At 36.3% G+C, this 12,128-nt stretch overlaps 1 protein-coding gene across 5 annotated transcripts in view; it reads right to left on the bottom strand.

Annotated features, from left to right (window-relative positions):
• JAKMIP1 (janus kinase and microtubule interacting protein 1) overlaps positions 1-12,128 on the bottom strand; it is a 143,136-nt gene that overhangs the window by 74,633 nt on the left and 56,375 nt on the right. For all 5 annotated transcript variants that reach the window (XM_064711764.1, XM_064711766.1, XM_064711765.1 and 2 more), the window contains exon 3: positions 1,699-1,973. In XM_064711764.1, the coding sequence (XP_064567834.1) occupies positions 1,699-1,827 (129 nt within the window). In that variant the 5' untranslated portion in view covers positions 1,828-1,973. The remainder of the gene's footprint in view (positions 1-1,698; positions 1,974-12,128) is intronic.

Raw genomic sequence — 12,128 nt, 5'->3', positions numbered from 1 at the left:
CAAGAGTTAAACTTGATGTTCTTACAGGTGAAGACTGGAAGTGTATCAAGGCTAAACTCTTCCTAGTGTTCATGTAATTTTTTTTTTAACAGAGTTATTTAATGAGTCAAATTTAATTCATTCTTCTGTCCAAGGTATAAGATAACTTTATGTGCTCTTTTTAATGCAATTTTAAAAATCATAATAAAACTCACATCTACATTTCTGCATATAAAGTTCTACAGAACAAAATAGGAAATAAGATAACTAAAACCAAAAATTTACTAGTGTAAATGTAATCTACCATCAACTCCAAGCAGAAGCCTCCAAGCAGAAACAATGAGACATTAAAAACAGTGAAATAATGCAATTTACTGACCTGTACATTATAAAGGGTATTGGCCACTACTAAATTTCATGGTGTGTATTTTTAAAAAACTTAAGTAGTTTGTGGAACTTGTTTTAAACTTTGTTGTCATGATACCAATCAACAGCAAGAGAAGGTGGATGACAAAGTGAATAGCAAAACCCCTGACTTATCTGTTAATTCATCAATACCCCTGAACTGTAAGAGATTTGACTTCTTTAGTCAGTGAAGAAAAATTTCCAAGGCAACACAAATTTAGTTGGCTGATATTTTCTGAACCAATTGCATCATTCAAACACAAATTAAGGCTTTATGGTTTATTTTTCCTCTGCAAAAAAAACAAATTTGAGGATTACATTTGTGATAGGGTGATGGGGTTTACTTTGTAAATTAAAATGCAAAAAATAAACCTCTCAAAGCTGAGTATCACACAAAGATGTTAATGAAACTAGAATGTACAGAAATGTTTTTATTCAGGTGTTCCACATTTTACACTGATAAAAAGAAAAAAGGCTGGAACAAAGATCCTCTATATAAAAGAGAACACATTTTCAGTGCATATTTTCCTACTTGGTAAGCCTTTGAGACTCTTGCCACAGTATCCCCAGTCAAATACAGATAAATCCACCTGCACATGGATTATTCTCCAGAACTGCCTTGTGCAAAGTCAAATACACTAATTGATTTTAATAAATAACAAAATAAAAAAAACCTTACTGGCTTATCCATATTTTAAACAACCTACAGAAATATATAAAAGTGACTGCTAATCTTCATAAATACAAATGTACTTGATGAATTAATATTTGATGAATCCTATGTGCCATCTTGATTACCTTAATACCAGTTGAACATATGCTAGGTAGACAAATATTGATGAATCTGTTTCATCAGCAATCAGATGCATCATTGAATAGCTCAGAGCAATGCCACACACAAACTCAGCAAATCAAATTAGGACTCCTACACAGACAGTTTCCAGTTAATTGATATTCTTTATAGGCATTTAAAGTGGCATGCCTTGAATAAAGTGCTGATATTGGGTTTTGAAGACAATTCTTTTTACAACATACAATTTTCAGTAAGGTCAAATACAAAACTCCCTTGTCAGTAAGCTATTGCCATTTGTATTGCTGTGATTGCAAATTTCAGTGACTGGATGTTTGGGGATATTTAGTCCCTTTTGCACAATATTTAAAAGAATTGCCACCAATTTTAGTTTATCAGTTGTTCTTCTGATTTCACTTCTCTGTCGTGTTTTTCTTTTACAATTAACACAGTTTAGTATCAAACTCTGCTGGTTCCTAACAGAGCTGCTAGTTGAAGAGTGATCACAAAATAGAGACAAATACCTTGGTTTTTTCTTGCTGAAATTCTATCTGGATGTTGGTCAGTTTAGTCCTCAGCTCCTCATTAGCAGCTTGCAGGGCTTCAGTGTCCATGTCGGGCTTCTCTCCCTTGGCACGACTTTTCTTTGACATAATTGTTTTTGAAGTTTAAAATAAAACGTTTGCTCCACACTGAGCTACCAGCTAGTGCTTTCTGCTTTTAGCATTTAAGAGTCGTGCAGTGGTCAACAAAACCCCTCATACAAGGCTCTGCCATCATGGGAGCAGTCTCTCATGGCCTGGAAGAAGCAAAGTGGTAGGAACAGAATTAGGCTACAGCATTGAGCAGAATCAAACATCAGACTTAACATCCACTTTTAAAGCACACTGGACTTCCTTGAATTACACTATACTGCATAGTGTACCAGAGTTTGAAAGAAACAAATAAGAATTTACATAATATATCACCACCTCTAAACTCTATCCAGTGTATTCTGATGTTCACAGAAATAAAAGTATTAACAGTTCTGAATACTATAGCATATAAACAGAAATTATATCTTATTCATACAAACAGAAATTATATCTTATTCAAAACCTGACTAGAACCATGCTCTGGATTTCCAAGAGGCACAGAGAAAACCATAAATTAATTGAGGTAGTGTTTCAGTGGGAATAATTTATTTTCTATAGTAAGAAGAAAGTATTTCTCTCCCTAATGTATCAGTTATAATGCATAATTGTATTATTCATAATTATCATCGAGTTTTGCATCATCAGCATCTATTAAAAAGGTATCACAAAACTGGAAAAACATTTTAAAATGTTTATAAAATATCCTGTCTATAACCTGCTTATGTTCAGGACTGATACTGTTTGAAAAGCTACAATGGAAACAAGAAAGAATTTAACTTCAATTTCATTTCCCACTATGCTCTAAGCTTTAAAAGTATTCAGTTATTTAAATCAGCTTTATGTAATATTCAAGGAGAATAACAATAGCAGACAAAGAACCCTAATTCCAATAATTAGGAAATCCCATGATTATTGCTTCATGAGCAGTCAGTATAGAAGTTTTATCTGTGATTTTTTTTCCACTCTGCTCTTCTGCTCTTCTCTAAGCACAACCCAGTGCTCCCCAACACCAAACTCTGGAACAAGTGCTATCAATGGTGAACTACTTTCCAAATCCATGTTCTCTGGACATTTTTAAATGTTCACATAATTTTATCTTTTAATTTTTGACAAAGCAGAAAGGTTCTTAATGACTTTAATGGCGTACTATATTTCCAAGAAAATTTTTATCTAATTGCCGACAAAAAATAAGCTGCTCTTTCCAACCTACTACAGATGGGGAGTTGTTTTTAAATTGTATTAGAATGAAAATCCCATGCATTCCTTAGCACATATTTTCTAAAGGGTTAGTGAATAATGCCTCAGGTGTGTAGAGAAAAACTGAACACCTCAGTTTAATGCTCCTTTTCAAGCACTGGAGAACAGGTAGCGAGTTAAATATCTTGCTTAGAATGATAAGCAAAATCAGATGAAATGTGAACAGAACTCAGGACACCAAGCCTCAGTCTGTTTGATGATATTCCCATTGAGTTCTTTCATTTGTAAAAACCAATTGAAAAAAACATGAACGTCACCAATTATTTGCTGAAGTAACTTAAGAGAAATAGTTGTTTTGCTCTGTAATATCAGATATCCTTCCTTTGAAGTATAATGATTTATCAAGTTATCCTATTCAATAAAATTTTTTTGTTCCTTGTATTCAGTATATGAAGCATTTTCATATACAATCCATGAAAAAAACAGGAACTTAAATACATTTTAATTTTGTTATGTATTAGACCTACCTTACAAAACAAATAAACACTGGTGCTATTGTGATTTTACACACAGTAGTTGATTCAAGAGAAACAAATCAACAATATTCTCTCAGTAAATTTTAAAAAAAGGAACTCTTTGGTGAGTAGAAGAAATGGGAGTAATTACTGTTGTTAATAAAAGAATTTCATGCTATTAATCTATGGAGTTTCTATGATGCTCAAATTGCATTTAATACTCAAATTAGCCTTAAAACTAGAGAGTTCAGCATTATTCTTTGAAGTACTCTTCAGAATTAAAAAAAAACCTCTCAAGGCATTGCTCTCAATTTTTTTCCTTTAGCTCTCAACATTTGAAAATTGTACTTTTCAAGCAAAATAAAAGCTTAGACCCAGAACCTGAAGAAAATCATCCTCTTGTCTTATGGGCAATGAGGAAAGGAGAGTGGGGAGGGGAGCAAAAGCACCACCTCCCAACCAAACTAAACATAATATAAAACCACAAAACAAAACAAAAGAAATAACCAAAAAATCAAACAAAAAAAAACCACACAAAAAACCACACCAGGAAACAACCACCCATCAAACTGCATTGGTGGGCATAAAAAGAAAATTTCCATTTTTACATTTTTACTCTTCCCTGGATACATCTTCCAGCCTACCTATTTCAAAAGCAGGAACTATGGCAACACAAAGCCTATCTATATACTCAGAGAGGCACACAGCCCAGACACACAAGGGCTGGAGCAGAGACTGCAGCCTGATTCCCAAATGAAAGGCACAGAACCAGTCAGTGCCCAGATTCCCTCCTAGCTGAATTCTCACATTTGATATTTGGATAAAGGTCAGCACAAAAAAGACCCCAAAAAATACCAAACAACTTGTAAATACAGTGAGAAGAAATGAAGGAGAAAACACTCCACTCTAACAAAATTCTACTGACGCAGATGCTTCAACGACCAGCCTATTTATTAACTCCCCATATGTCTGCTGAGAGGCAAATTTATGATGTCACCAGGATACAGTCCCACAACCACCCCACGACTAAAAATAGCCAATTTCTGCACTCTGAGTTCTACACACTTCTTGCAAACCTTGGAATCATTTGAATGTTTTTTATATTTCACATCAAGAAAAAAAGATAGGAAAGAGTAATGGATTCTAAAGCACAAGTCACGTTTTCAGCAGTCTCTGGAACATACCAAGTTTCTGACTTTACTTCATAGGTATAGGGGCAATTATCATTGAAGAAAAAAAAAACAAAATAAATCAACTTGACTGAATTTGAATCAACTACAACTACATATAGTTTGAGGGATTTTTCTGTGAACAATCACAATATTTAACATGATTTATCTTGCAGATGTTTTGGGAAATCCATTAAATTCTTAACACACTAGAAAATCAATCAGCTGAACAATGCCCTAACTTCCAATTTTTCTTCTATTTGCTTAGCAGATTTAAAGGATGATTTTTATAACCACCTCAATCTATTCCCTGGTTTTATCAAACAAGACCTCAAACTATGTAATGAATTGTTATATTATTATTCTAGATGTTAAATATCAATAAAACATAATAGAAAATAGAAAAATCAGTTACTGCAGAAACGTGAAAGCGTGGCATCAATAAATTTTGATTACATAAGGGTAAGGAAAAAAAAAGGAACCCAATATTTTCTATTGAAAAGTAAGTCAATTTAAAGAAATTCAAGTCTGTAAACATGATCCTGTACAACACACACAAAAATATGGGGAGGATTATATTTCTAGAGAGTGAGTCTTTCAGTAACAAACAGTAATCAACAAGTAAGTAAACCCATAACATCAAGTAATAAATATGGATAACATTATAACACAAGAAACTTACTAAATTATATCAACCAAAAGTCTGCATTCCAGCCCTATTTCAGACTTCAACAACATTACTCAGCTGCAGCACAATTTTTGGAAGGTGAAATAGTCAATGAGTCATCTCAGCTGAAACACCAAGCCATAACTCAGTTACTGGAGGGAAATAATACAGCCTCTTCATCTCTCCACTGCACCCCCACATAAATAGTGTGCCATTGTACTTCAACTTTTTTTATTTCAACCTTTATCTTTTAATTCTGCAAAGTCTACTGTGCTAACCCTCACTGTGCTTGTAAACATGAGATATAAGTACATTCTCAACATAGCCTAATTCTGTACACTCAAGAAGTTTAAAATAAAGTTTCTGAAGTTAACGTCATACCTGTGCCCAATGCATTTACCATTGTCATAGCATCTGACAATAGTAAATGCAGTGGACACAGGTACAATGTTAACTTCAGAAATAACTTGCAGTTCACCTATGTTATATTATAGTTTAAAAAAACAGTGATAACCCACCCCAGCGACTGTATGGGAAAGACAACATTCATAGCTGCCGATGCCCAAGGCACATTTCTCACAAGGTTCAGATGACCTACATTTACTGCTTCAATTCTCAGTTCTCTGAAATAAAACATGACTGAATGGATAAAAGCAGAAGAACCTCTACAGGACTATAAAATAATACTCATCCCACCAATAAATCTAACTGTTAATTATCAATACAGTTTCCTAAGTATGTTGTAGACTGCCTACCTTTCTGATACCCCTTTGTAGCTCCCTACAAGGACAAATTTATTTCTGTAACAATAGAACCTTTGAGGGTTACTGTAAATCACAGCCTGCTTAGGGAAATACAGAGTTTCCTTACAGTGGAACACTTTATAAATGTCACTTGATTTTTTGATGGATAAAACCAGAAACATCTTTGTTATTAAATAACAGCCCACATTCATTTTTTCAGATGCACAGCCTAAAGTCCTGAGCCATTCTTGCTTTAATAATATGCATTATAGGGCCACACTATACAGAAAGCAATCACCAAGAAACTATAGGCCTTTTTTCATTGCTTTTTTTGGCCAGAAGACCTCAAAGTAACAACCCTGCAGAGCCATGTGGAACAGAGCTTTCCTTGGTGGAGATTACAGTGTAGCATGAGTCAGGCTTTTATGACACTAAGATTTTCACAGCAGGTGACATCCCATGGATGAGCACAGGATGTGTAAAGCACTCAACTCTTCAGGCCAGGTTAGTAATTGCTTCCATATTCTTTTCAATAGCATCTCAGCAAAGGTGATATGTGATTCTGTCACACTGCATCTTTCAGCAAATTCCCAATGCCCTCAGAAATCAGTACCCAGGTTTTAACTTCTCACCACGAATCCCTGCCTTCCAGGTCCTTATACAGCAGTTAGTAGAACTAATTGGCAAGTTCCTAAATGAATTTCACCAATGTATTCATTTTCTCTTTAGTGAATTGGTTGCCTGTGACGTGTGCATCTATTAAAATACATGCAACTAAAATATGCACCCATGTCACTGGACACCAACAAAAACAACAAAAAAAAAAAAAGAAGAAAATTTAAAAAAAAGAATAAGCGTATCAAACTCATTTAGATGCTATGCACACACAAATGTGTAAATGCGTGTGTATATGCTAGTAACAACCATGTGACACTGAATTTTTATTTTTGATTGGTACTACTCCATGCCACTGGATAGCATCCAGTATATTAATGGCTTCATTCTAGTGAAAGAACATAACAGCCCACCAAAAACATCCCAAAAACTAGCTCTTAGTTTAAAAGGAATTATCACAAGTAAAAAGGAATGTCTGAGCCAAAGAGGACACAGCATGAGGAGGAAGGGAAGGGATCCTGCACCTCCCTTCTGCTACACAACATTTTCATACACTCAGAGTTACTGAAAACTTAACCTGAATCCCTTCTCAGAAAGCTATGTGCTTGATTCCAGGACTTTTTTTATTTTAAGTGAATAAAAAATATTCGCTGACTTTAATGAATGTACGTTATTAATATTTACCCAATTTCACTTATAGCACTGTTTCAAGGATTTATCAAATCATTAACCATTAATATCACTCTATTAGCTCTCTTAAAAGACAAAATGCTACAAAGAAAAGTCCTACGACACACATAAAATAGGAGACACTAGCACAGAAAGGCAAAGTTCAAATGCAACTAAAAATGGTAAAACAGAACCCTCCCTCTACAGCCTTCACAACTAAGCTCTGTTACACAAGCCCAGTGCTTTAGGGCGCTGGGTTCACTGCAGCTGAGAGAGGCAGCTCTAGGCAGAGCTGCTCCCCTGATCTCTGGGCCAATTCCCTCCTTTCCAGCACAGACAGGAGAGCTGACCTGGTGCCTGCAGTCCGGCACAGTGCATCAGCCTCTGCACCTTCTCCCGGTGCCCTGGGTACGAGCAGGGGATCCCTGCACTCCCAGCGAGGAGCAGAACCACGGCCACTAAAGCTGAACATTTAAGAGTAAAAACAGAAGGAGGAACAAAGGGCAAGTTACAGCATTTTGTAGTTAGGGCTAGATAAATGGCAAATAGAGAGACAGATTCTAATATCTTTGCTGACTATCACTGAAATCCCACAAATATAATCAGCCTGTCAAATATGGGATTTGGATTATACTGGACCAGTTTTGTTTAGCTACTCACCTGATTTTTGCAGGAAGTTTCCTTCCAGTATTTTTTTAAAGCCATCACTATTATTATTTTTATTTTATTGTAAAGAGATATAATAACTAAAATCTGAAACTAGAAAAATTTAAAATTCAGGGGTGACCGTGTGTAGAAAATGTGCAAGGCAACTGAAAGGTTTAGGGGGAGAGGATCAGATTCCCAATTTGATGACTCAAGAGAGAGGAGGAACCTCAATGAGAGAAAACCTGGGGTTGTCTAACACTTAACTGCATCTTGAATATTTATTATTTGGTAAATCAATAGGGTAGACTTGAGAGGTCAGGCAAGTGTAGGGAGGAGAAAAGGTGCTTCTGGATGTGATATTAGTTACCAGCTGAACAGTAATGCAGAAGGGACATGATTTAATTCCACTGTCTCTGATCTCAATAATTATTTTGTGCTGTTGACCACCTTTACTAAGTCTGTAAGCTGCCTCATGCTGTGCCAGACAGCTCATCACACCCTCACCCCACTGCTCCAGCACAGCAGTCACACAGCTCTGAGCAGAGCAGCAGCAGCTCATCAGTCAGCACAAACAAAGAATTACAAAACTTCTTCACCTACCAAGGGATGGCTCAACTTCCACACAACTTCTCATTAAAATCAGGATTCTTAGCCAAAATTAAGGTATCAGCCTAGTCCAGTAATACAGGAAGACTGACAAAAGAACACGCTGCATTGAACACGCTGCATTTTTTCCAAATTTCCCATCATGGTCCATTTTTGAAGTCAAGTTCCTCAGTTCCTGAGATCAAAGCAAGGATATACACTACAGAACTGGCAGTGCTATTGCCTTATTTTGAAGACTCATAGAATTTCCAAAAAGCTGCTCAAGATTTTAGGACCTCAACCTTGTGTTTGTTTACTGCATCAGGGACTCCTGCTCAGCTTCAGCGTTTTTGAACCCCACATGCAAATCTCATTTCAAATCCAGCTAGGTAACTATTATTATTATCTTATTGGCAACACACAGGCTAAGGCTTGATGGATTTTGGTTCCATCTATAGTTCTGTCAGAGATGCCTTGTATTTTCTCTACCAAATCACTTATCTCTCAGTAAAGTAGGCATTCCACTTCCAGAAAGATTATCAGAAATGTATTCTGAGGACAATATTATGAAATAAGAGACTAGATACATGTAATGTAAATTCCTACATTTTTGCAGGAATAATCAAATTCAGCGTCCAACAAAACTGCAAGTCCCTTGGAAGATCTGTTAACTTTCTCACAGCAGTGCTTTGATAATCAGCCAGCTAAAACTGGTATTTCAAACACTGGTATTTGAGTGAATGGTCATTGCAGTGAACAGACTTTAAGTCACTCTGGGAACTGGCTGATGCAACTGCATCACCTGGGATAAAATATTTAAGCTGGGTGTTTCAGCCAGATGGGAGCTTCTTTCCCCCCTCAGCTCTCTGAAAGGGAGTGAGGCAATAGCTTCAAACTACAGGCAGTGAAAAGCACAGCTAACAAAGCTGATACTAACCCAGCAAGAGCCTGGAGACAAAATTTTGCTTCTCTCTCTGGTTCAACAGGACAGAGACAAACATGACAAAGCACAAGAAAAGCACAGAACAGAAACTGTGAACTCTTTGTTCAACCATCTTCCAATATCCACAAATAGAGAATGCTTCACCACCGTGAGAAGACTACAAATAAAATTCCCTTCTGCTAACTGCCAGCAAATTTGATTCAAACCATTCCAGACTTGTTGGAAATGTTGTTGGCAAGTTGGCCACCAGAAATACAAATGTGCTCTCTGATGAAAGTAGAAATTGAATGTGGCAGCCATGAACAGTTGCAGAAATTATATTTATCCAGATACATGTATCAACATCATCATTTTAAGGATGGTGTCCCTCAGAATGTTAAAAAAAAGATGCATTCAGTCATGGTTCACCTTAAAAAGAGGGAAGGGGAAGCAGGCAAGTAGATATAAAACTCCAGAAATACTCTGTGACACACCACTATAGACTGTGACACTTTCTGTTTTCCAGATTAGACTGCCCCAAAGTATTCTGAAGCTCAGAAATTCATCAGTGCACAAACACACACACACACATATACACATATGGAAATAAAGCTTCCTAAAAGCTTCCTAAATCAGTGATAATGTTAGACAGAACCAGACTACTTGAACATACAACTTTGAGTGCTTTAGTATGCAAGTTGTGATGCAGCTTATGGAGACACAGCACTGCTAGCAGTGCACCCTAAACTGCTGAGTGCTGTCATAGCCAAGCTGATTTGGACATTTAGGGGGACTAAAAAGTGATCTGTTATTCACTCCAAAGAAAACATCCTGTTTACCTATATAATGTCTCTCCTACACTGAGAATCAAGATTGCATTTCACTACAGTGTTTCAGAGAGCAAATTGTGAAGGTGGTTACAGTGTTTTGCAGAAAGTTGAGGCCAAGACATTTCACCTAAAGCTTACAAAAGTCCCAGTGGTTAAATGAAAAATGCTTACGCTTCATTGCTTCAGAACACAACCTCCTTCTTGCCATGGTGCCTGCAAAGAAGGCTATTCTCTGGAAGGTCTAAATGGCTGTAAATCATCTGTGACCATAGACAAAAATTTTTATTCAAGTTGTATTATCATCTAAATCTGACACAGTTGCAATCCTATCCATGAATCCGGTTGTGTAGAAATATCTTCATCTGACACAGTTGCAATCCTATCCATGAATCCGGTTGTGTAGAAATATCTTCATATGGTTTCTGCTATTAATTGGTGTTCTTGGTGTTCAGTTCTGTTCCTCTTCCCCCTTCATCCCCTAGAAGAGGTGGTAGAGGGAAGCCTCAAATTTAGGGTGCTGGCAGTGACTTTATAAACTTAGTCTTAATGAAGAATTGGTGGAAAAATATGGAAATAGGTATTGCCAAGAACTACTCTTTCTACATCATCTCCCTAAACTTTAGGTGAAAGGGTGAATCATATTTTACTTTAAGGTAAAATTTATCATAGCTATGGCAATAACACTGTAATTTTTCACCTCCTACATAGCAAACCCTTACTAGAAAAACTGAAAGCTTCATGTAAATCAAGACTTGGATGTTACCTGTGTACATTGCCCTTGCACATAAAAGGGGAAATGCTGAACAATGTGAAAACTAGGAGCTCGTAAGTGAAACCATGCTTATTCCCCTCCCAGGGCATAGATATTCAAATGGCTACACTACAAACACATACTATTCATTAATTTTTTACAGTAGAGACATCTGGAAACATCACAAAGGTCTTAACTAACACTTCCCAAATGTTGTAAGGGATTGAGAATTGAAAATTCCTAGGTGTTTGCTTTGAAATACACAAGTCTTCACCAGTAAATAAGAAGGCTATATGTTTCCATTCATTGCCTCAGAGTATGCATTTTTAATTCTTACACGGATTGTTGGAAGTTAATTGAAATGCCCAAATACCATTTGCCTCCCTTGTAGTACAAAATCTCACGTTTTTGTCTTGTGTTGTAATAAGATGCAGCACAACTGTATAAATGTAGTATGTGCAGATGCACACAGAATGGGTTTCCTTCAGAAAGGATAAGTTGCAGATGTTGAGATTAAATTTAGTGTCCTTCAAAATTTTTCTCCTAGAAATCACTGTTTACACAATGCTATGCATAAAACAGGATTTTGCCCTCATGCATACATATATGGCTGTAATAAAATCCCATTATCAAAACTACTTAATATTCAAAACACCATTTGGAGCTGTTGACATTACAAATTAATTGAATCAAAGAGCTGAGAAAAACAAACAAAAAGCTCAAAGAAAGACAACCATAACTAAGAGAGAGCCTATTTATCAAGAAAAAGCAGCAGGTGCTGTAAAACTGGTATATCCTAAGGAATTCTCAGAACTGTCAAGTTTATGGCCTCTCACAACTGTTTATTGAATGCACAACACATAGGCTACAGGCTTCTCACAGTTCATACCTTTTTTTCCCATTCATACTCAGTTATGAACATACAAGGAGCTCCAGAAAAGTCTGAAGATCTGCTGTGTTTTAATACTGGACAGCAAGCCTGACATATTTGAGAGCATTTTCCATGGT

The sequence above is a fragment of the Zonotrichia leucophrys genome, chromosome 4, assembly GCF_028769735.1.
Source record: "Zonotrichia leucophrys gambelii isolate GWCS_2022_RI chromosome 4, RI_Zleu_2.0, whole genome shotgun sequence".
Lineage (NCBI taxonomy): Eukaryota > Metazoa > Chordata > Aves > Passeriformes > Passerellidae > Zonotrichia > Zonotrichia leucophrys.
This window is presented reverse-complemented; position numbering and strand designations above follow the sequence as displayed.